Source organism: Dermochelys coriacea, chromosome 3 (assembly GCF_009764565.3).
Source record: "Dermochelys coriacea isolate rDerCor1 chromosome 3, rDerCor1.pri.v4, whole genome shotgun sequence".
Lineage (NCBI taxonomy): Eukaryota > Metazoa > Chordata > Testudines > Dermochelyidae > Dermochelys > Dermochelys coriacea.
In genome coordinates this window covers 1,343,233-1,367,649 of record NC_050070.1, presented here as the reverse complement: position 1 = coordinate 1,367,649, position 24,417 = coordinate 1,343,233, and the positions used below count along the sequence as shown (strand labels likewise).

Below are 24,417 nucleotides of genomic sequence, written 5' to 3'. Positions count from 1 at the left end.
CTGTCCCCTGGCTGGGAAGTTGGGCACCCCTCCCTAGTGCTGAGGCCTGGGATTTGCTTTTTCAGGAGTGCCCAGCTGGTATGTGGGGGGAGCTGCCTTTCCTTCCTCGATTGTCACAACTGCTCTTCAGGGCCTTTCTGCATCTCTCCCCCCCGCAGCCCCCTTGACGCCATCTATTACCATCGAGAGCTGCTGTGCCACTCCCTGGACAATCTGCGGGTGGACTTGCTTACCGTCACCTCGTGCCACGGCATGAGGGAGGAACACGAGCCTAGGCTGGACAACCTGTTCCCTGACGAAGCCACTCCTCGGCCGCATTGCTTTGCAGGGAAGAGGGTGAGTCGCTGGCTGCCTCTGGGGGGGATGGGGACTGGACTGCCTGGGACCAACAGCCTGCCAGCAGACTGGCTGTTCTGCTTGTTGGCATGTCTGCCCCTGGCAGTTCCTTGAATCCAAGCCTGGAGGATGCAGGGGACAGCCTTGTCCTCATGGTGGGAGGCATCCCTGAGGGGAGGACATATTAACGGGGATACCCTATAACCCAGTAAAGAGGGGAAGATAGAAGTTGATTAAAATACAGGTAGGATCTGAAGAGAAACCATTAAATGAAAGAGAGTCCATTAATGACATCAAATGAAGGCAGACAACTAAATAGTGACAAATGTTGTAAGTGCTTGTATACAAATGCTAAAGTCTAAATACTAAGATGGGTGACTTTGAGTGCCAGATATTCAATGCTGATAGGCATCTCAGAAATGTGGTGGAATGCTAATCAATGAGACACAATAATACCAGGGTACGAACTATACAGGAATGACAGAGTAGATTGCGCTGGTGGGGGAGTGGCACTATATGGGAAAGAAAACGTAGAGTCACATATAGTGAAAATTTTAAATGAATCTCCATGGATAGAAATTCCAAGTTTAAATAACAGGAATATAACAGTAGGAATATATTACCGACCACCTGACCAGGATGGTGATGGTGACTGTGAAAGGCTCAGGGAGACTAGAGAGGCTATAAAATTAGAAAACTCTGTAATAATGAGGGATTTCAACTATCCCCATACTGATTCACCTCAGGATGGGATGCAGAGATAACCTTTCTAGACACCATTAATAGCTGGTTCATGGTGCAGCTAGTCTGGGAACCCACAAGGGGAGAAGAAATTCTTGATTTAGTTCTAAGTGGCTCACAGGGTCTGGTCCAAGAGGTGAATACAGCTGAATCGCTCAGTAATAGTGACCATAATGTAATTAAATTTAATATCCTGGCAGGGGCAGTGGGAGGGGTAATACCAAGCAACCCATCACAGTCACATTTAACTTCAAAAAGAGGAACTACACAGAAAGGAGGACATTAGTTAAACGGAAATTGAAAGGAATAGTCACAAGAGTGAAATGCTTGCAAGCTGCATGGAAATGCTTTAAAAACGCCATAAGAAAGTACACTTAATTTGAGCCCCCAAATAAAAAAAAAAAAACGGAAAACCAAAAAAACTGCGAGGTGGCAAAATTTGCAGATGATACAAAACTATTCAAGATAGTTAAGTCCCAGGCAGACAGTGAAGAGCTACAAAGGGACTCACAAAACCGGGTGACTGGGCAACAAAAAGTTTGATGAAATTCAATGTTGATCAATGCAAAGTAATGCACAGTGGGAAACATAATCCCAACTCTACATATACAATGAAGGGGTCTAAATTAGCTGTTACCACTCAAGAAAGAGATCTTGGAGTCATTGGGGATAGTTCTCTGAAAACATCCACTCAGTGTGCAGCTGCAGTCAAAAAAGCAAACAGAACGCTGGGAATAATTAAGAAAGGGATCATATTGCCTCTGTATAAATCCATGGTACGCCCACATCTTGAATACTGTGTGCAGATGTGGTCTCCCCATTCCAAAAAAGATCTATTGGACTTGGAAAAGGTTTAGAAAAGGGCAACAAAAATGATGAGGGGTCTGGAAAGGCTTCCATATGAGGAGAGATGAATAAGACTGGGGCTTTTCAGCTTGGAAAAGAGATGAGTAAGGGAGGATACGATAAAGGTCTATAAAATCATGTCTGGTGTAGAGAAAGTAACACAAGAACTAGAGGTCACCAAATTAAATTAATAGGCAGCAGGTTTAAAACAGAAGTGTTTTTTCATACAATGCGCAGTCAGTATGTGGAACTCTTTGCCAGGGGACGTTGTGAAGGCCAAGCCTATAACAGGGTTCAAAAAAGAACTAGATAAGTTCATGGAGGATAAGTCCATCAATGGCTATTAGCCAGGATGGGCAGGGACGGTGTCCCTAGCCTCTGTTTGCCAGAAGCTGGGAATGAGCGACGGGATGGATCACTTGAGGATTCCCTGTTCTGTTCATTCCCTCTGGGACACCTGGCACTGGGTACTGTTGTGCTAGATGGATCTTTGGTCTGACCCAGCATGGTCTTGTATGTTAAAATGCCACTATGTCTAAACAACAGAGTAAGAGAGGCGGTTAGAAAGAAAAAGGCATCCTTTAAGAACTGGAAGTCAGATCATACTGAGAAAATAGAAAGGAGCATAAACTCTGAGTCAAGTGTAAAAGAATAATCAGGCAGGCCAAAAAAGAATTTGAAGAGCAACTAGCAAAAGACACAAAAACTAACAGCAAAACCAGTCAGTCAGTGTGGCCAGTGGACGATCATAGAAGATATGGGTTGGAAGGGACCTCAGGAGGTTCTAGTCCAACCCCCTGCTCAAAGCAGGACCAACCCCAACTAAATCATCCCAGCCAGGGCTTTGTCAAAGCCAGGCCTTAAAAATCTCTAAGGATGGAGATTCCACCACCTCCCTAGGGAACCCAGGAGCACTCAAGGAAGACAAGGCCGTTGCAGAGAACCTAACAAATTCTTTGCATTGACCTTCACTGCAGAGGGAGATTGCCCCACCTGAGCCATTTTCTTTTTAGGTGACAAATCTGAGGAATTGAGGAGTCCGAGACTGAGATGGTGGAGCAGGTGGTTTTGGATTTAGGTAGTGGCCGGATGATATTTCCTAGTTGTTCCTGACACTCTGTTAGCTTTTCTGACTGCTGCCATCCCTTGAAACAGAACTTGCTGGCAGTGTTCAGAGGCGATGAGCTTGGGCTCGCACCCTGCACTGATGGGCCAGGTTCCTGGGGTGGGATGTGGGGCGGGACCCTGGGAAATGTGCAGTCCCTGGAGCTCCAGAGGGGCTAGGGGGTGTCACGCAAGGCTGGGAAGGAACAGTCAGTAGCTCTGAGTGTCTCTCCCCTAGGTCTTCTTCCTGAGTAGCAGAGTTCACCCAGGGGAAACCCCCTCCAGCTTTGTCTTCAATGGCTTCCTGGAGTTCATCCTGCGGGAGGACGATCCCCGAGCCCAGATGCTGAGGCGCATGTTTGTCTTCAAGCTCATCCCCATGCTGAATCCGGATGGTGTGGTGCGAGGCCATTACCGGTGAGAGCTGCGCTGACTGCGGATGCTGCCCCAGCCTTGCTGGGATGGGTTTCTCTCTTGGAGGCAGAGGCTAGGCTCGCGTGCTGGCAGGTGGGCTGGCGGTAATGAACAGAGCTAGATGCCAGCTCTGGGGCAGCTGCTAACCAGCCTGGGTTGAGCTGTTGATAGATTCTGTTTGCATCAGAACCTCCCAGTCAGGCAGGAGTTGAGCTGGGCTCTAAACTCTGCCAGTGACCTGCAGGTCAGGGCCAGCTCTAGGTTGGAGCCTGCTATGTATCCCCAGAGGGACAAAAATACGTTAAAGTCCATGATCCCACCCCGGGTGTTTGGGAGCCTTGGTCACTTGTCAAACCATGTGCAGAGCTTAGAGTGAAGGGGCAAGAATCGCTGGCCCAGTGTGGAGCTCTGGATTTTCCTGCCCGAGTGGCTGACCTCCCTAGCACCTACCACTGTGTTAGGAGCAGACACGGTGCTTGTGAACAGGGCTCCAGTCGGCGCCAGACACTGCTGTTTGACCCCAAGGTGCAGACTGCCCAGACCCTGTCAGTGGGAGGGCTGCAGCTCTCCGCCTTGTTGGCCTTGCGAGAGAGCGGGCTGTGTCTGATGCACACATGGCGCTCCCTTCATGAGTTAGTTGGTAGCTGGGCTCTGAGCTGTGGTGTCACAACAGCAGCTCCTGCTGCCCACTGAAGGAGCTGCAGCCCCACTATCTGTGAGCACAACCAGCCACTCATGAAGGGGAGATGCTTCAGAGTCTGGTAGCAGTGGGTTGTCTCTTGACCAGGGGCCCCCTCGAGCTGGTACAAGTGAGTGGGGATGGGCGAATAGGCCAGGGTGTCTGTAGCTGAGCTTTAGGCCCCACAGCATGATCTGAACCCCTGCAGCTTCTTCTTGCAGTGACTTAAGCTGAAGAGTGAGTCCTGTGGGGGGAGGGCCTGAAGGCCTTCTCCTTCAGTAGCTCCCCGATCTCCCTGAAGAGGCAGTGCGGTCCCCTCTGAGTTGCCTCCGTGCCTTGTGAAGGCCTGATGATGGCTCCGTCAGCCTCCAGCGGCTTGCTGCATGCCCTCTCGGGGGGCAGAGAGTAGCCTATGCTGGCCTACAGCAGGGTGGGGAGGGGATCCATGGGAAGGACTCTGGGCCCAGCCCCTGCCTTCGGCAGCATGCCCTGAGGACAGCAGTGCCCAGCAGAGAGCATCCAGCTGGGGACAGGCAGGTTTCATGTCTCCCCTTTCCCTTCCGCAGAACCGATGCCCGGGGGGTGAACCTGAACCGCCAGTATCTGAGCCCTGATGCAGAGCTGCACCCTGCTGTGTATGGAGCCAAAGCCGTGCTCCTTTACCATCACATCCACAGCCGGGGCGCACCTGGCGCTCCCGACTGGAGGGCATACGCCTCCCCGCTCACCTCCAGCTCGCTAAGCACAAAATCTTCCAACCATTCCATCCGCAACTGCACCCTGGCCCCGGAGGCTCCTCTGTCGGAGCTGGAGAAAGCCAACAATCTCCGCAACCACCCCTGCAGCCAGGACGCCAGCACCCATCTCACACTTTCTCAGGCCCCCCAGCTGCTGGAAGCACCTGCCACCGAGCTGGGGAACAAGGATCAAGCTATGTGGATCCTGCCTTCAAAGCCCATCGGGGAGCACCGTGAGAGGGAAGCAGAGAGACCCCCGTCAGTGGCGCCCCTGGAAGCCGTCCTGCCCCAGGAGAGCGGGTTGGCATACTACGTGGATCTGCACGGACACGCCTCCAAGCGCGGCTGCTTCATGTACGGCAACAGCTTCAGCGAGGAGAACACCCAGGTGTGAGGGCAGGGCAGGTGGCAGCTCAGCAGAGCAGTGGAGGGATTCTGCCACCCTGGCGCCTGCTGCCTCCCCCTAGGCTGGCTAAAGGGGAGGTCCTAATCTTTAAAGCCAGACACAAATTGTGTTCAGCATGGGGGTGAGGCAGGAGGGGGAGGATTTTGGGGGTTGGCACAAAGCTGGCATAGATGCATGGGCGTTCCTGGGCTGCAGCAGGCTGAGGGGGCGGCCTGGCATGTGGGAGGCGTGTGTGGAGGTTGGGAGGGGGTCCTGTCGTGTGGGGGCGTGTGCAGGCTGGAGGGGGGCGGCTGCATGTGTGGAGGCTGGGTAGAAGCAGGAGAGGTGCATTCTGGCTGGGGTGGGGAGCTGGGCTGGCTGATGGAGAGGAGAAACGGGCAGGACAACTCGGGGCCTGAGAGCCTTGTACTGAGCTGCAGTCACACTGGAGTTCGTGGTGCTCCAGTCACTTGTCGCTTGCCTCAGGAGCCAGCAGTGTGCCCGCACTGTGTGGGCACTGCCTGACCTCTGTCTGCCTCTCTCCACCCATAGGTGGAAAATATGCTGTTCCCCAAACTCATCTCCTTGAACTCAGCTCACTTTGACTTCATGGGATGCAATTTCTCGGAGAAGAACATGTATGCCAGAGACAAGCGGGATGGGCAGTCGAAAGAGGGCAGTGGGCGAGTGGCTATCTACAAGGCCTCGGGCATCATTCACAGGTCTGTGGGCCCCTCGCGGGAGCCCCTTCAGCCTGCTTGTGTAGTGTCAATACACCTGGTTTAGTGCGGCGGCTCCCCCCCACCCCCTTCACCACGCAGCGGCTGCATGGACACTGGGCAGGAAGCAGAGTTGAAGCCAGTGCTGTGGCTGTAGAGGAGATGCTCCGTGGCTGACATGTGGGGCCAGCCTGGGGTCCGTACAGGCTTCGCCAGAAAGGCGTAAACTCTGTTTGATGCCCAGCGTAGGCGACAGCAAGGATTGGTGCCCTTCCATGCCCCCCCCACGCCCCTTGCCTGCCTGTGCATGCCGTGAGACCCACTTGGCCTCCTGCAGTGACTCCATATGGGCTGGCCAGCAGTGGGGCCCAGCACAGAGGCTCAGTGTTAGTAGGAGCCAGCCAGGGGAATCCCAGCACTAGGGTTCCCCACCGTACGGCTTCAGTGGCCATAGTGATGGCCAGGAGCTGAGATCTGGCTACTTGCTGTGATGAGCTTAGTCACCCACACTGTAAGCCCAGGTGGGAGCGGGTGCTGCGATGGGTGCCCTGCCCCCACACTGCAGGCCCTGAGCATTCAGAGCCATTTGCATGCAGGTGCTGCTAGCCCTGCTGCTTTCAGGGGAGGGCTCGGGAGCCCCAAAAAAAGGCTCTGGCTTTTCCTGCTACAACTAGAGTGCCGTGTTGGAGTGTGCAGTGAGTTTCCCCCATCCTGGCTCCCTGTGCGCAGCTTCCTGCGGGGAGCGCTTAGCAGAGCTGGGTTGCTTGGAAACCAGTCGTGGTCTCGGTTTGGAGCTGGTCTGCACCAGGAAGCTGCGTGGACAGGACATCTGCTCTGTCACTGCCCAGCTGTGACCTTGGGCAAGTCCCATTGCCTCCCTGAGTGTCTCTGTCTTGTGTAATTAATCCAGAGGGACTGTGTGTTCGTGCAGCACCCAGTGCAATGGGGCTCTCGGAGCGTCTGCTGCCCCCCCCCTCCCCACCGAGAGAAGACCCCAGCCCCAGCGGTGCTGATGCAGGGGGTGGTGGCTCCCTCTCCAAGGACTGCTGTGCTCAGTGCAGGGAGATGTGTTGGGAAAGGGCTGCTCACCTCTGCTATGAGGATGGGGGTCCTGGCTGTCCTGCTGCCAGCTCAAGGGGATGCAGATGTGGGGTGCCCCTGCTTGGAGATGCTGAGAAGGGTGTCGTGTTGTTTGCTCTGGGTGCATGTCTCTGGAGCATGGGGACAGTGCTGGTCATCGTGGGGTGGATGAAGTGACATGGGCTTCCCTTGTGTTTCCTAGCTACACGCTGGAGTGCAACTATAACACCGGGCGCTCGGTGAACAGCATCCCTGTGGCCTGCCACGACAATGGGCGGGCAAGCCCTCCGCCCCCCCCAACCTTCCCCACCAAGTACACCATAGAGCTGTTTGAGCAGGTAACACAACAGGCATGGACGCTCGCGGAGCCGTGCGAGCAGGGAACCCGGAGGGCGCGGTGTTGAGCACTGAGCAGCAAGTTTGTGAGCTGTAAACTTGTCCCAGGCTTGGGAGCAGCCCTGTGGAATCACCATTTGGGGCCCAACTAGGCCAGTGTTTCTGCACCCTTCACCTTACTGGTTCCTTATTCTGAGTCAGAGTTTTGCAATTTCCTGCCATTTGCTGTAAAGTCTTTGTAAAAGGTGTCAGCGCTGACAGTGCAGAGCCAGTAAATGGGTGGGGGATGCCAGGGAGCTGCCAGGGTGCTTGACCTGGAAGGGTTAGTACGTGGGCCTGGCCTCGCTGCGGGCGCATTCTTGCCTGCCTTTGGCTGAGATTAGATCAGGCCTACTGTGAGCTGTGGACCAGGAGCCCCTGGGTGTGATTAGTCTGTCTGCCCTGTCTGCATGCTGCCCACTGAGAATGCGGGCCCACGGGATTGGGGCTCTGACCTCTCCATGTGCTGAATTGTGCCGTTGCCCAGCTGGGCTCTCCCCGCTGAGCGCCTCTTGCCTCCGCAGGTTGGGAGGGCAGTGGCCATCGCAGCGCTGGACATGGCGGAGTGTAACCCCTGGTCCCGGCTCGTCCTGTCTGAGCACAGCAGCCTGGGCAACCTGCGAGCCTGGATGCTGAAGCACGTGCGCAACCTGAAGGGCATGGCTGCGTTCTCCCGCAAGAAAGTCTCCAAGTAAGGCGCTGCTTGCCTCGCCCCTGGGCAGAGCAGGGAGGGGACCCGGGATCGGGCTTGCGGTTCTGCTGAGTGTATCTGCACAGCTCTGCAGGGCCTGTGGAAGGCAGGTTCGTGATGCCGCATGGCTGGGGCTCTGCTCCTCCTGCAGCCTTTGTGCTAATTCCAGTCTTGTGTCCATGGGGCAGCCAGACACCGCCAGTGCTAGAAACTGCTCAGGACTGGGCACCCCTCTGAGTTAGTGCTCACCTGGCAGAGAGAGGTGGGGTGACTCGAAGGAGTTAGTGCTGTCCCAGAGCAGTGTGGAGAGGGGCTGTGCTACTGGAGGTCCCATCTTTCAGACCCGAGCAGCCTTCTCCTGGGGCCTGAAGGTCCCAGGACCCTTCCGTCAGCATCCGAGCCAAGCTCTGGGGGAGTGAGGACATTCATTCCCTGCACCTTTCTTCACTGCTTTCCTAAACCGTGGTGGCCGGATCCCAGCAGCATTACACTTCAGGATCCCACCCCTGTAAAACTCAGGCAGCGGCTGGGCTGGGGGGCAGAGGCTGCCCCATAGGGAAAGCAGCTTCCTGGCGGTCATGCAACCCTATCCGCCCACGGCCAGATCTGTGAGATCATGAGGTGTCCTGCCCAGCTCATAGCATTAGAAATGTGCACAGTGTTTTAGAAACAGGAAAGAAGGGGCTACTGCCCCAAGGAGCTGGCAGGACCCCCAGATGTGCACAGCGCCAATGGCATGGGTACTTGGAGCTCTGCACTGCAGTAGGCTCCGGGCTTCAGAGGGGTCAGTGCTTGCTATTCCTCCCAAAAACCCCTTTTTTAAAGCCCTCTGGAAAGGGAGCTGGCATTTGCTGAGAAGTACTCACAGGCCATATGGAGAAGAGGCCTGAAATCAGGCCGCCAGGAGAGAATGACGTTTTAGCAGGCAGCAGCCAGGCAGCGTGGCCCTTCTCATGCTGCCAGTCGTGGGAGACCATATTGAGCGTGTGCTGCGCCAGGCTAGTGCAACCTAGGGGATGTGGGTGAGGGCTCAGGAGCCAGCTAGGAGGAAATGCTAGTCGGAGCCAAACTCTCACTGCTGTTTTCCCCCATCCCTTCCAGTGGGCTGCCCACCTTGAGCTCCGAGAATGCCCTCTCCAGGAGCTACAGCCATGGCACCAGTGGGAGCAGCGGCAGCCAGCAGAACTCGCCCCAGATCAAAGCCGCACCCAGCTTCACCTTCAGCTGTAACAGGGCTGGTGGCCCCGCAGGCGGGAGTCAGAGCCCTCAGAAAGGCAGCCCGAGGGTCCTGGCACCAGTGAGAGGTAAGCTGGGCGGGGAGCCCCTCCTAGCTTTCATTCAGTACGTGTGGAGCTGCTGTGTCAGGCGGCGCTCCTGAAGGAAAGCCCTGCGCCCGCCTGTGCTTTGCTTGAAGTTAATAAAAGTGGTTTGCCGTGGAGCAGTAACTGCTTGTGAGGTGCTGCCTGCTGTGTCTTCAGCAATGCTCTGGGTGGCCAAGTGTGGTACGGAGCCACGAGACTACGGAGTCCAGCTGCAATGCTCCCCTCCGGTTGAGCCCTGCAGCTTCCCCAGGCCGCACCTCCACCTTCAGTCGGCTCCCATTTGGGAGCGTGGGCTGCTCTCTGGCCACTGCCCTCCTCCCCTGCAGCTGGTGACTGGACACAGCTATGTCAGCAGCTGCTCCTGAAGACCTAGGGATCTGTGGCTGCTGCAGTGGTGGGCTGGCTATCCAGCTAGATGGAGCTTTTCTGGGGCAGTTTTGTATTGTCCAAATCCCACAACCTGGCAAATCCTAGATCAGGACCCAACGCCACGCAAAGGAGGCCATATTTTAACTGAATTGCTGTGATGGGAAACAGCTCGAGACTGCAGCTTCTAGAGAAGCTGGCAAGGGGAGTTCCAGCTCCGTTCCCTAGCCATTGCTATGCTCACAAACATTCCTATGTCCGAGGGGTGCTCGGGTCATAATACAAGTGCCTTCTTCGTTCCCAGGCTAAGTGCTGAGAAGCAGTAGGAATTGTAGTGTTTCTAGTGGTGCAGGGTGGATGGCAGAGTCATGATATGTAACCAGTGGGTGAGCCCAAGTGATAGCCCACGCAGGTGCTCAGACTGGTTTACTGACCCCAAACTAACCTCAGACCTGCCTGGCTTGGGGGATTCTGGCCACCGAGTACCTCTCTGGACCACATCTCGGTCCTATGGTGCCCTGACATGGAAACAAATCACTCTCAGTGGTGACTATCCCTCCTAGCCAAAGCCCTAGCAGTGCGCGGCACTTACTTCTCTGGCTTTGTCTGACCTGCTACACACGCTTGAGATGAGTTTAGAGCCACTGTCAGGCTGCTTGCCCGGCTACGGACTGGAGACCACTAGGAAACCCCAGTGGGGTGCAGCTGGCTGGCCGAGGACATTCAGGACACGATCAGCCCATATGCTGTAATTCCCCAGCCAGCTCCACTAGGCGGGCCTGCTGCTCTGGGCTGGTCCCAGTGGCTAGCAGCCAAGTGTGGAATCTCTGCCCTGGGGCTTTGGGACATGCTTCAGGGAGTCTATGCTTGCCATGTACTGCTGGGGCTGCAGTGTTCTCAGGGGCCAGGCACCGTCTGTGGGATTCTACGGCTCAGGTAAAGGCTCGTGGTACCGGATGCTGTTCTCCCGGAAGAGATTGTTGAATTCCCAACTGGCTTGGCTTCCTGCACACTGCCTTCGTTTCACATGTAGCTTCGCCTTGTGCAACTGCTTTCCAGCTTTCCTTGGCAGCCTCCATGGGAACCCCATGGGGAACCAATAAAAGGCTTGTGTCTCCATGGGCATGTTGTAAGGTCTGTTTCTTCTGCTTTGCTGGTTTTGTCTGCCTCTGTTGGCAAAGCAGCCTGCTGCCCTGAGACTGTGTGGCTAGAGTGAAACCAGGTCCGGTGAGGGCTGGGAGCTGTCCTGGGACATCCCTGAGGCCAGATGAAAGAGGCTGGGGTTCGGGGGAGCCCGCTTTAGCGGTGAAGCTTAAGTAATACCCCAAGAATCCTTTCCCTGCTTATGCTTTGTGCACACCTGGGGCTTCAGTGTAGCACTGGGCGGCTGGGTTGCTGCCTGAGTGGCGCTCTGGCTGTGGCAGCGCAGGCAGTTCACGGGAAGCCCTCCCAACTTTACCAGTGATTGCAGTGCTGGGAATGGGAGAGCAGACAGGGCTTGGTGCAGGTGTAGTCTCCCGAGGAGTGGGGACGCCGGAGGCCTTCCTACACTAGCACTCCATCGTGCTAGAGCAATAGTGTGCACTTGCCCGGAGCTTGCTGTGGAGGTAAGTGGGAAGATGAGACTCGTGACTTGCTAGTCTCTGCTCTAGAACTAGGGCCTGAAGGGTCGACAAGTCCCAGCCTGCAACAGTGGGGATGAGCAGAGCACCCAGTCTCCTTTTCAGGTTGGGACCTGAAAAATATAGGCCCCGTCTTTCCTACTCACCTTTCAAGCAATCTAGTAGCCCTCTCACTTCCGTAGTGCCCATCCCCGCCTAGCATTGGAAGCAGGGTCAGTTTTGTGGTGGGCTGGTGAGAAGGGAAACACTCCAGGAGAAACTGGGAAAGGAGGGTGCTCATGCTGGCTCGGTAACGATCGCCCCTCCCGCATACTGTCATGCTTCCAGGGCTCTGACCCTAGGCTCCCCTGGCTGTGCCCTGGAGACAGCAAACCCTGTGTGAAGGCTGGCTGCACTGAGCATACTGCTCTGAGCCCAGGAATTGGGGCGTCCTGTGCTGGCTTGCGACTCTCCGCCTGCGTGTATTGGCCTCCTGGGGAGGTAACACTCTGCTTTTGTGTTTGCCTGGCAGAGACACGCTTTCCCTGCCTGTAACAACTCTGCCTGCCGCGCTTACAGAGCCATCTGCAATGAGTGAGACAGGCAGGGGAGGGGGCCAGAGCAAGTAAAACGTGTGCACTGCTTGGCGCAGGAGCTGGCCAAGGCTTGATCCTCGAGTGCAGAGGAGCAGAGTATGCTGACTGCAGTTCCGGCTCTCGACTTGATAATATGTGTTTCTTCAGCACCTTCCGCTCCTTGTGCTTCCCAGCCACTGATGTGAAGGGAGGAAGGGTTAGCCCTATGTGGAGATTGGGGAGCGGTGCCCAGCAGTGCTGGCTACTCTGGTTCCTCAGGGTGTAGTGTTAGACAAGGCAGTGCTGGCGATGCCAGGGCCTGCCTCTGCTGCCTCGCTGGCACTGAGCCACAGGGACTTGCCCCTAGCAAGGCTGCCAGAGCCAAGAAGGGACTTGGGCTAGTGGTTAGTGAGGAAGAGCCTGTTCCATGCTGGGAGCACATAGCTATTCCTCCCCTCCCTGTCCCTGCATAGCACTGGGCATGCTGGCAACGGGGCAGCTCTGCTGTAGGCCCTGCACGGGTAACAGCCAGGGGAGGCCGAGCTAGCCTGGGCAAGGGCTGGGTCCCCTTCTCCCTGGCTTGATGCATGCCCACAGTGAGTCCCACACCAGTCAGGAGTGTCTGCCACTCCCTCACCTGCTTTCTCCGCCTCTGGGAAATTGGGAGGAGGGGTGTTAATTTTTAAACAACGTCCCAGAAGCCACATCATCACCATGAGCAGCACCCCCCTCAGGCAGGGTCTGAACTGCTCCCGCCGCTAGACCTGGCGTTGGCAGGGTGGCATTGAGACACCGGGGATATGGACACTTGCCTTGCTGCTGCCCGGGCACTTGGGTCCAGGAGTCCAGCCCCAGGTTCTGCCTAGCACCTTTCAAGCTCCTATGCCATGCTGCGCCATGCTGCTGCCACCCTCCCTTGCTCTGCTGTGGGCTCCTTCCTTTCACATCTGCAGTGCCCTGTTGGTCTCCTCCTACAGGTGTCCCCACAGCCTATCACCTGCCGCCCTTTGCCTGGAACACCTTCTAAGGTGAATTGCTGAGCTACCACCTCTGCCTCCTGCAGATGGCTCCAAAGAGCCCCCCCCACCCCATTGCCAACAGAAAGGATGCGTACGCTTACAATCAAAGCCAGCACCATCTCAGAGGCCACAGAGTGGAATCACCTGATCCTGGCCGGACCCCTGGCCTTTCTCCACAGTCCCCATTCAGATGGCTTCTGGCTGCAGGATCGTGTGTTCTACAGAGCGCCTAGCACAATGAGAAAGCACCAAACAATTCACTGAGCTCAGAGGCTGTTCTCTCTGCCAGGAGACATCCCAGCGTGTGGGTGCCAATGCGTGGCAAACCCAGAAGTGATGGGCTCAGCCTGCTCACTAAGTTGCATCCATGGCAGCAATAGCTTTATACACCACCCGAGAGCAGGCTGGGTGCTGCGTGGATGCGCTCACATGTGGTCCCTGCCCCGAAGGGCTGGTAATTTCACTGGGCAGCATACAAAACCCTTGGACAGGGGACTGGGCACAAGAACCCCTGGTTTCCAATGTGAATCTCTTTCCTTGGCTGCTTTGCCCGTGTATCTGTATTTACACCATGCAACGACTGTTTTTCGAGTAATGTCCCTGGGGTGCTCCGCATCAGGTGTGTGGGCACCTTTGGCCAGAGACTTTTGGCAGCATTGCCCTTTCGGTCCACACCTGCACCCCAGCTAGCCTCATGCCTCATAGGATGGATGGGGCAGTGACAGAGGAACCACCCTCAGCCTGAGACACAACAGCTTAAGGGGCCCACTTTGTATCTAGTTTTCCCTTCAGGAACAGCTCCTCATTTAGCTTTCCTTGTCTCAGGTTGTAGTTAGCACTTTTAAGTTTTACTAGTTAGAGCAGTTTTTAGTAACTTTTGTCGGGGGGGGCGGGGGGCTTCTTTTCTCCCCTCCACCCCATCAGGGGCCTTTCCTGCCTTTGAAGTAGTCTGTCTCTTCATGGCTAAATGCCCTGGATTTAAACATTGCCTCACGTGGTGGGATTCACTCTCTGTATCTGTTGCTTAGGAGACACTTGTGTCCCAGCTAAGTGTGAGGGTTTTTTTTTTTTTTGAGGATTTTAGAGTAGGATTAGAAAAAACAGGAAGATTAAGTTTAGTCTTCTCATGATGGAGCACTGCCTTCTGCCTGCCTCATGCCTGGGCCCTGATCCCCTCCCTTCCCGCCCCTATACAGTGGTCTTGCAAGGACAGCACCTGTTGATCTCTGCAGCCCACTCACCCACCAGACTTTTGTGGGGGTTAGCACCTTGACTTCCAGGAAGAGGAGCTCCGGATCCCGTCACAGAGAACTCGATGCCAAGAAGCCTAGGTTACCACAGAGACCTGCATTTCCAGAGACTTCACATCCCAAAAAGGGTACCACTGAGGTTCCACGTTCTCCAGGTACAGAGATTTCAGGTACTTTTAGTCCCATGGTACCCAGCAACATGCCCAGCTATGATCGTGGTGCAAGGGATTCTAAGGACTCTGCATCCAAAAAATTGGTATTGAAGGCGGGTCCTGCTTCCACATTATCTACAGTACCCAAGTTGACATGTCAAACTGATCAACTGGTGCCATCAGTGCCACCATTTCCCACTGCAGAGCTTCGCCAGATTTTCTGTGTAGATTCACTGGTACCGCATGCAATTCAAGTTCTCCAGGGACTTGTTTGTCTCAGATGAACCCACCTCCTTCCTACTAACGGGTACACAGAGACTCTTAGTACTGGAACATTGTCTGTCACGGCTACTGCATCATTCTCTGGCACCACCGTGTTCCCAGGTACCCACTAGAAAGGAAAAGCAACCTGCCTCAACACCAGCGCTTCTGCTCCTCCCATGGACTATGAGCAGGATTGCTCCTCTGACTCTGGTTTCCATGTGAGGTTCACTTAGTTCCCAGCCCAGAGCTACTTCTCCTGACATCTTTTCTGAGGGAGAAACTCCAAGACACTGGCAGACTGCTGTCACTCCACATTCCTCGTGGTATGATTAATCCTGGATGCCCCTCTTTTTCCTTTTGGCTCCCCTCAGTTGCTATATTGGGACTTGGGGGTGTTTATTGGCAAGAATTCTCCAGAGTGGCCAGCTACCCTGGTGGTGACCACCAAAGGAGCAATCACCCACTCTTCCTGTCCCTCCACACCAGTCTCTCCACCTTCGGAGGAAGCTACACCAAAAACTAACCTCTCCTGCTCGCTCCTCATACACAGATTATTTTAAGCAGTTCCAGAAGCTTTTGAAAAGGATCCGACTCCCTCCAGATCCCCTTGGAGGAGGCCATGAGACCCACCATGAACTTTGAGACGTTCTCTGTACTGCCACTTTGAGTCCAGTAGCTTTGCCTGTAAATAAAACTTCACTTGAACCTCCCAAAACAATCTGGCAGACCCTGGCCACCATACCTCCAACTCTTAAAAGAGCAGATTATGTTCCTCATAAAGGTTCTGAATTTTTGCCAACCATCCCCCAGCACCTAATTCTTTGGTCGTTGATGCTGTGAATGAGCATAGTAGGCAACCCCACAAGGCTACACAGCATAATAAAGACCAAAACTGCGTAGTTATTGTGTTTTTAGGCTAATTTAGATCAGGATTTTTGCTTTGAGTACGGATACTTACAGTGCGGACGTGGTGGATCCCAGCATGAAGAAGCATGGGTTTAAGAGAGATGAGTCATGCCTGAAATGCCTAGAGGAGAATCATTCTCTGGCACCCCATGCTATCTGCAGCACACTTACTCCTCAAGCCCAGAAGGACGGATAGAACAGACTTCTTAACCTTCTGTTACAAGAAGCCTTGTCAGTCCAGCCTCTGGGATCTGATCATTCCAAAGGGTGGAAAGGAAGGCTAGGAGACCTGAATCTGCCCCAGACATTTCCAGATCCAGAAGTGTCAGTCATGATGGCTTCGGCCGTGGCACCAAACTCCAGTTCCAAGTCAACAGAGCTTGTGGTAGCCAAGGCCTCAGTCCAGTTCCAGAACTGTTTTATGGTCCCCATCAGAACTGGATAGAGACCCTAAGGATTGGGGCATTTTACCGGGCCCAACTCCATTATCTCTGAAGAAAAGAGGCTAAATTTAGAACATATCAGATGGTTCTTTGGCCAATTCGCAGCATGCAGATACAAGACCTAAGGACTTAAGACCTCGATCTTTCAGAGGATACTGATCCAAAAAAGAGGCTATCAGATCGAATCATACCAGCTCAGCCTCATATTATCATAGCACATGTTGATCCGGACCTGCATCATATACCGGGTCTGGCCGCATCACATTGTTCTCCTGATAAAAGACCGAGACAATATTGAGCGGGAGAGCTCTCCAGGGTCCCCTGCTACCACCGCCTTACACTCCAACTGGCTCATCAAGAAACACCATATCACCGCTCTCTGTATTTCAGTTCCCTATTGTTTCAGTATCTGATCCAGGATTGGATCTGCAGACATTGTGCTCACCCCGACACATCTAAGACTCAACCTTTTAGTGTGAAACAGTCTCCCGCCTCAAATGAACACTCTTGGACATCCTATGTGTCAAACTAGTAATGCCAGATGTGGGCAATTGGCAAGACTGACCCATGCCACCATGGATGTCTTGGAGATCTTGGCCAACCTGTTTTATTAATAGCAGTTGAGAGAACCTGATTCTTTGGTTCCAGAACAACGTCCAGATCCAAGACACCCAGATCCAACAGCCAGGGAACATTGCCCTACCTTAATGCAAGACACTGTTTCTGATGCAGGGTACCAGGAAAGGTCTCCTTGGGATGACTTCCAACAAGAAGTCATGGAACTAGAAAATGGTTTGTTTCCAAATGAAAATGCCGGTATAGCTGCAGCATCATCTTCTTCTGAGGACGCAATTCAGTTCCATGGGCCTGTGGACAGGAGAGCATCAACTTGAAAATCCCCATCAGTAGCTTTGGAAGAAACCACTTATCCAGTGTTTTGATGTTTTGGATTCTACTACAAAGAGGAAAGTCTTCTTGCCTATGTTAAAAGGTCTTTGGCAAACAGCAAAATCTCTTGTCCAGTCTGTCTTCATGTCAGTCAGTTTCAAAACAGGGTGATAGATTGTATTAGGTCACATATGAAGGATTCTCCTGCTTTCACCTGTCACCTCCCTCTCATTTCTTGCTGTAACAGCAGCAGTTCAAAGGTTTAGGTCAGGTCTTCAACATTCTACCCCTTATGACAAAGAGGGGGAAAAGTTGGATTTTCTACAGAGAGAATTGTTTTCTTTGGCTTCCTTAAACATGCATGTGGTCAATTATCAAGCAGTTGTGGCCACAGGTATTTTTCCTTGTGGGAGATGATATCAGTCTTCACCAAGATTCTTCCAGGGGATTAGAAAAAGTTAACAGCAGCTCTCAACTAAAGGCCAAGGCTAAAGCATGCCCTCAAGCATTTGATGTCTCCCATACCACCTCAAGATCTGTAGCATCAGCAATAGCTCTCCATAGGCATGCAGGACTATGGTCATCCTCTCTTCCAATGGAAACAAAATCTAAATAGAGGATCTGCCCTTTGAAAGGGATGGATATTTTAGTGTGAAAACCGATGAGCTATTGGAAAAGACCTGCTCCACTGTGAGATCTCTGGGATTACTGCCTCATTATAGAAGGAAAGCACCTATGCCTGTGTTCAGGTGTCACAGGAAATACTTTGCACCCTCTTTCTCTTCGCCTTATGATCAACAGAGACAGCCACGCTATCGGCAGCACCACCACGGCCAAAGGTCCTCTCCATCACAGAAGAGGAAGAAAGTCGTCTATAAGCCTTGGATGAGGATAAAACTCCTCGGCTATTCTCTCTGCCTAATGTCAGGCCGCAGTTTGACGTGAAGATTGAGAGCTTCACTTTCAGACCATCGTACCGCCATTATTGGAGGCTTGTCCCATTTCTGCACTGCATGGACAACTGTCACCTCCAACAGATGGTTTTTAGACACTGTAAAGGAAGGTGATACTATCCCATTCAAATGCCCCCTCCCCACCCTTTTCAGGGACCCTTCCTGGAGAGGTTATTGAGGACAGAAATAGAAGCTCTGTTGCAAGCAGGAGCTATAGAAAAAGTACGATTAACTTCCAGAAACAAAGGGTTGTACTCCCGATACTTTCTAATTGCAAAAAAGAACGGAGGGCTCAAAACAACTCTTGATTTCAGAGCTTTAAACACGCACATTAGGAAGATTCTGTTTTGAATGCTAACCCTGGCTGTGATTATTTCTTCCCTGTCTACTCTGGTTTGGTTCACCGCTCTCGATCTCAAAGAGGCGTATTTCCATAAGACTTCCCATTGCAAATAATTACCTTTTACTCTTGGTCCAGAGCACCACGCCCAGAGTTCATACCCAGTGTCTGGCTCCAGCAGCAGTAGATCTGAGCCGACAAGGGATTTTCATTTTCCCTGACTTAAACGATTGGCCCCTGAGGGTTCTGTCTGAGGAAGAATTAGGGAAATCCATTCTGTCTGGTTCCCCACATGCTGTGTTCACCATATTGATTGCAGCTGGCAAAATCAATGCAGCCGCTCACCTCAAAGGATGCTTTTTGGGCTTGGTCAGAGCCAGACTTGGCTCTCTTGAATTGCATTTGTTGATTGAAAAGTTCTTCTTTCCAGCACTGGAAAGATGACCTTGGTTTTCCTGCGTTCCTTGTCAGGGGTTTCCAAGTGTTTAAGTTTGTTAGGTGTCATGGTGTCTTTAGATAGCACCGTGGGATGTAGCAGGCATTTCTGGCCTTTCTTCGTTCTTGACCAAAACACTGGTGAAGCCATTATCAAAGAGAGCCCGTCAAATTTGTGAGCACGTTTCTTGGACTCTTGTCTTTTTGTTCCTTAACTGCATCACTAGATTCTCCGCTGGAAGCTGAAGCAGATGCTTTGCGTAAAAATGAGCTCACTGGGTCTCTTACCATAACAGGTCACTGTTAAGCGAGTGAGGCCAGGATGTAGAAAGGCCCTGTGTGGTGGTACTAGGGCAGTATGGAGATAGTGACTCTCAGTGGTTCTCTTTTCATGCATGCCAACAGGGGTGCAAGAAGATATAGGCCCTGCCTTAAGGAGCTAACGAACCACTGAAGATTCCCATCTCAGGAGAGGCCAGCACAAGCTCCTCCCAGCTCAAGCAGAGAGGATGCCCATAGCTAAGGATCTTCTGCATTCAAAGTCCCTCAGCTGGATGCTTGCACAGTTGGAATGGTGCAGATGGCCAAACTGGCATCTGCACAGCCAGTGTGTCTGGAACTGCTCCACAAACGCTGCGCCCGGAGGCTGCCGTTTTGATCTACAAACCTGTGGCCTCTGCACAGCGCAGCCTTACCTGTACAGGGTGTGCAAGATCACACTGGGCAGAGGCTGTTAGTTTGTAGATCAAAATTGCCGCCACCTGGCATGGCATTTGTGGAGCTGGTCCGGACACATTCAGGGGCTGACAGCATCATCTCTCAGGCCCATTGGACCTGCTGCCCCATCTGCTTATGGCACAACCCCATTTGGGGCCACAACCCCCAGTTTGGGAGCCCATGTCCTACAACATAAGAATGTCCATACTGGGTCAGACCAATGGTCCATCTAGCCCAGTGTTCTGTCTTCTGACAGTGGCCAGTGCCAGATGCTTCACAGGGAATGAACAGAACAGGGCAATTATCTAGTGATCCACCCCATCGCCCATTCCCAGCTTCTAACCGTCAGAGTGTCACCAGTTTGTGTGTGCCTTACATCATGCCTTTCGGATACAGATGGACAACAGTGTGCAAGGTGTAGTGAGTGTGCCAGGCCTGACAAACTGCTGACACAGTAGTGAACTGCCAGTGGGACTCTGGTAACCCGCTGCATGTTCACTAGGCGGCTGCCTGCTGCTCCTTCTCCAGGGGCTATAGGAAGTGAGCAGGAGAGAGGCCTGTAAGTCTCATTGCGTGACCTCGCTCTGCTATGCATCTCCATGCACTTGACTTCAGAGCCAAGGCTCCTTGGGGGAGGGCCAGGGGCTTCCTTTATCTCCCTGTAAGATGCTGTGCCCAGCTCTGCTGCTGCAGAAATAATGCCAGCCGGCTTCCCTCCAGAACGCCCACGCAGGAGGGCTCCCCCAGGCAGGGGCCTCCTGCCGGGCCAGCTGTTCCCCTATTACACCTTCAGCCTTCAGAGGGTGAGTCCCCGGAAGGTTTCTCCTGCTGTGTGCTGAGCCCTGCTGCCCCTGTGGAGGCGAGTCAGGGCTGCTGCCAGCTCCATTTCATTCCCAGTGGGCCCCAGGGCCCCCCAGCTGTGGCACTGGAATGGGGCAGCAAAAACATGTGCCCAAAGGCGCCAAGTGGGATTGGGGCCCATTTGTGTGACCTACCCGAAGAGCTCACCAGCGCGAGAGACCGTGTCTGCAGGGTCAGGGCCAGGGTGTGGCCTGCCAGCAAGTGAGCCAGTCAGTGCGAAGCGCTGTGCTCGTGGCGGGCTGATGGTCACAGCAGATGTCAAAGGGCGGTCTGATGTCATGGCGTTTGGGAAGAGTTTAACCCCAATATCTTGGCCTGGTTCCTACTTGATTATTAAACTGTCACCCTGAAATTCCTTTGCCCCTTGTTGTTCACTTCCTGGCCTAAATTGCTGTGGGGGGTTGCCATGTGCTGCTTAGCAGCTGCTGTGTTCTTCCCCAGAGGTGGCTGCTTCTCAGTGGCTGGTGAAGCAATCCCTCTCCTCCCTCCCGGGTGCCGTGTGGTGTGTAAGGGTGGCCTGTGTGCTCAATGCTGAGCTCTCCCCCAAGGGCCTCGCTGCAGAGTGTGGAGAGAGCTGGAGGGGGGGGGAAGGCTTGTCACTCGTGTTCTCTGCCATCCTAGGCGGGTGAAGGCGCCGTACAAGAGTGGCTGCCTTGAGCTGACTTAATGGCCCAGCCTGGTGCTCTAGTCAGGCTCCAAGCTAGGCATGCCCTGACTGGTGCCTGCAGCTCTGGCTCCAGCAGCAGCTGGGGCTGAAGATCCGGCCCCTCCTGTTCCAGAGCCTGGCTCTAGCACCCAGGTGTGGCGGCCTGGCTGTGCTTTGAGCGCCTCGTGGGAACGGTGCCTCTGCCAGGGCTATCTGGAGTCAGGTGACAGCCTGAGCAGCAGGCTGATGGACCCGGTTGCAGACTGTCCTGTCCCTGGGGGTCCCCAAGGGGGCTGCTCACGCCTTCTGTTCTTGAATGGGCTGAGCCCCTGCTCGTGTGGCACGGTGTAGCCTGCACCACGCCCCCACGGTTTGGAGGGGCTGGCATCAGGCATAGCCTGCAGCAGGGAGATGAGTCGCTCTGCCTGGCAGGAGGCTCTGGGACCCGGGAGTACTGGTGTGGAGATGGCTCTGACACGGGGACATAGGGTACTGTGGGGCACTGTGTGAGGGGAGGGGTGGGCATAGGGAGCCGTGAGGGGGCAATACCACCAGCCCCTTCCTGAACTTTCTTTTCAAACTCCCTCCTTCCCAGAGCCCTGCGTGCAGGACAAGCGGCGCCAGCAGCACCTGACTCTGCTGCGAGCAGCAACCAACAGCATCCAGCCGCCAGCGCCTCTCCCTCCCTGTGCCAGGCGTCTGTCCCAGCCTCCACCACCCACCAGCCTGCGTCCCTGCTCCCTGCCAGCCTCCCTCATCAAGTCAGGTTTGTGTCTGTTCCATCCCCCACCCGCTCCATGCTCAGCCCATCTCTCCAGGCCAGGGCCAAGGCCTTAGGCGAGAGGCTCTCCCTGCCCGAGGAGGACCAAGGTAGCCTGGCAGTAGTGCTGGCAGAGGGAGGCCTGGTCATGGAGCTCACGCAGTGGGCACTGCACCATGGAAATATGGGCCAGTCCCTGAGCTCTGCTGGGAGGCCGGTTTTGGTGCCCAAGGGGTCCTTCCTGTTCCATACACCCCCCCGTACGTGCCAGCATCTCTGCGCCCAGACTGTTCTCGCCAGCCCAGGCCTGTCTCCAGGCTTCTGTCCTAGTGCCCGTGCTCCCGGGCGAGGCCTGCGTGGCTGTTACTGTCCCCAAGCCCTGTGCTGCAGGCTCCTCCCGGCTCCCTCCGGCAGCTGGATATGCCGCCTACGCTAGCAGGGCCAGGCCCGGCCAGAACCAGCCCAGCAAGGCAGCGCTGGGCTCAGGACAGGCCCAACTCTCTCAAGGCAATGGCCTGCGTGGCCGGAGAGGCGGGGGCCCTGACTGAAACAGCCTCCTTGTGATGCACGCCAGTGGCCCTTCCACTGGCCTGGGGCATGCAGCGTGTTCTGAGCCTGTGCTACGCCCCTGGGCCAGAGCAGGGGCCATGCAGGCAGACGCTGCTCTGGGGCCGAGGCAGGGCGGGAAGCGAGGATGCTCTGGCGCTGCAGGAAGAGATGTTCTCGAGGAGATGCCAGACCTGGCTTTGCCCCCACAGTCCGAGGAGGGAGCTGGGAGCCTGGAGCTCCTGCATCTGAGCCCAGCTGTGTCCTGGCTGCCTGTTCTTCCCTCCCACGCTCTACCCTGCCCTGCCTCCCGGGGCCATGGGAAGGTCAGTGTGGCTGACCTGGGGCGGTGCTTCCCTGCCTTCCTGTGTTAGCCGCATTGGTGGGAGGAATAAAGATTTTTCCAAAGATGGTGTGTCTGGACTCCCCTTTCAGAGGTCCCCATGCAGCTCCATGCTAGGGCCACTCCCAGGGTGCTCTAAGCACACTGGCATCTGGGCCGCCCTGCTGCTGGCCCCCTGCGGCTAGACTCTTTGCTGAGCACACTGACCCAGCACTGCCGGGAAAGCAGCGGGAGGGGCTGCCGATCAGAGTATGGCCCGTGCCTCACACTCGGGACAGTGCTGGCACTTGCACTCCGCCTAGAGGTGGGCTTGGGGCCTTTGGCTCCAGGGGAAGCTGCTGAACCCATTTTTGGTGGGCAGTGGGTGAGGTGAGTGATAAGGTGCCCTCCAGCCAGCAATGGCCAAACAGCAAAATCTCCTGGCACCCCAGCGTGGCTCCATGCTGCCAGTAGGGAAACTGAGGCACTCAGCCAGGGGGTGACTTCCCAGTGGGTGAGACAGGGCAGAGGCGGGGATCGAGCCCATTTTCCCAGCAGTGCTCTCTAGCCATTAGCCTTTGCTGCTTCTGTCTGTCAGTGCAGTGACTGCAGCACTCTGGCCCTGGCAGGTTGGGGTGGGGCCCAGGGCAGTGCCCACAGATCAGAACCAGGATGTCCTGCGGCCTGTCCCAGGGAAGTGACCGGGCGCTCTGTGCTCATGGCTCTGTGGTGTGAGCAACCCAAGCCAAGAGACCAGCTGGCGAACAAGGGCTTGAAACTGCTCTATGGCTGAGGGTGGGCACCGGACTTTCCCAGTGACTAGATCCTTGGAGTCGAGCCAGTTGGGTGTGCCCTGGGGACGCTCGGGCCTGGACTCTGCGGGCTTTCTGCCTCCTTTCAACGCCCAAGAGCTGGTCACCTGTCACACAGTGTCACTGCAGGGCTCAGTGTAGACCGCTTTCCCTGTGCACACGTACCACCTCTGCCCGCACGGCGGCCCATCAGTACCATGGAGATACAGCCAGCAAAGCCCCCAAGCACTGCTCCCACAGCATGTCCTTCCTGGTGCATGGGGCTGATGGTGTTCAGCTCTCTTTTGTTTGTCACCTAGGGACCTCGCCCATGGACACGAAGGCCGGGGCTCTGGTGGTCACCAGCTGTGGACTTCAGGCAGCAGATCACGGCCGGGAAGAGCCAAAGCCCCCCTATGGCATGGCGCTGGTGCAGGTAATGCTCAGAGCTGGGAAGAAGGTGGAAACCAACCTGGCTGCTACCCCCTGAAGCCTCTAAGCCAGCCCCTCCCTGCCCCTTGTGGTGATGGTTTTGTTCAGTATCTTCATTAATGATCTGGAGGATGGTGTGGATTGCAGCCTCAGCAAGTTTGCAGATGATACTAAACTGGGGGGAGAGGTAGGATACACAGGGACCTAGACAAATTAGAGGATTGGGCCAAAAGAAATCTGATGAGGTTCAACAAGTGCAAAGTCCTGCAATTAGGACGGAAGAATCCCATGCACAGCTACAGACTAGGGACCGAATGGCTAGGCAGCAGTTCTGCAGAAAAGGACCTATGGGTTACAGTGGACGAGAAGCTGGATATGAGTCAACAGTGTGCCCTTGTTGCCAAGGCGGCCAGTGGCATTTTGACCTGTATAAGTAGGGCCATTGCCAGCAGATCGAGGGATGTGATCGTTCCCCCCTATTTGACATTGGTGAGGCCTCATCTGGAGCACTGTGTCCAGTTTTAAGCCCCACACTACAAGAAGGATGTGGGAAAATTGGAAAGCATCCAGCGGAGGGCAACAAAAGTGATGAGGGGACTGGAACACGTGACTTATGAGGAGAGGCTGAGGGAACTGGGATTGTTTAGTCTGCGGAAGAGAAGAGTGAGGGGGGATTTGATAGCTGCTTTCAACTACCTGAAAGGGGGTTCCAAAGAGGACG

General features: G+C 54.7%; 1 protein-coding gene across 21 annotated transcripts in view; it reads left to right on the top strand.

Moving 5' to 3' along the window:
* Positions 1-24,417, top strand: part of AGBL5 (AGBL carboxypeptidase 5) — a 49,493-nt gene that overhangs the window by 19,740 nt on the left and 5,336 nt on the right. For 12 of the 21 annotated variants that reach the window (XM_038395752.2, XM_043509948.1, XM_038395767.2 and 9 more), the window contains 9 exons: positions 66-336; positions 3,266-3,444; positions 4,687-5,245; positions 5,795-5,964; positions 7,244-7,379; positions 7,941-8,107; positions 9,209-9,411; positions 21,441-21,611; positions 23,585-23,700. In XM_038395752.2, coding sequence (XP_038251680.1) covers positions 66-336; positions 3,266-3,444; positions 4,687-5,245; positions 5,795-5,964; positions 7,244-7,379; positions 7,941-8,107; positions 9,209-9,411; positions 21,441-21,611; positions 23,585-23,700 — 1,972 coding nt within the window. The remainder of the gene's footprint in view (positions 1-65; positions 337-3,265; positions 3,445-4,686; positions 5,246-5,794; positions 5,965-7,243; positions 7,380-7,940; positions 8,108-9,208; positions 9,412-21,440; positions 21,612-23,584; positions 23,701-24,417) is intronic. The other 9 variants (XM_038395764.2, XM_038395759.2, XM_043509952.1 and 6 more) reach the window with 2 other exon arrangements.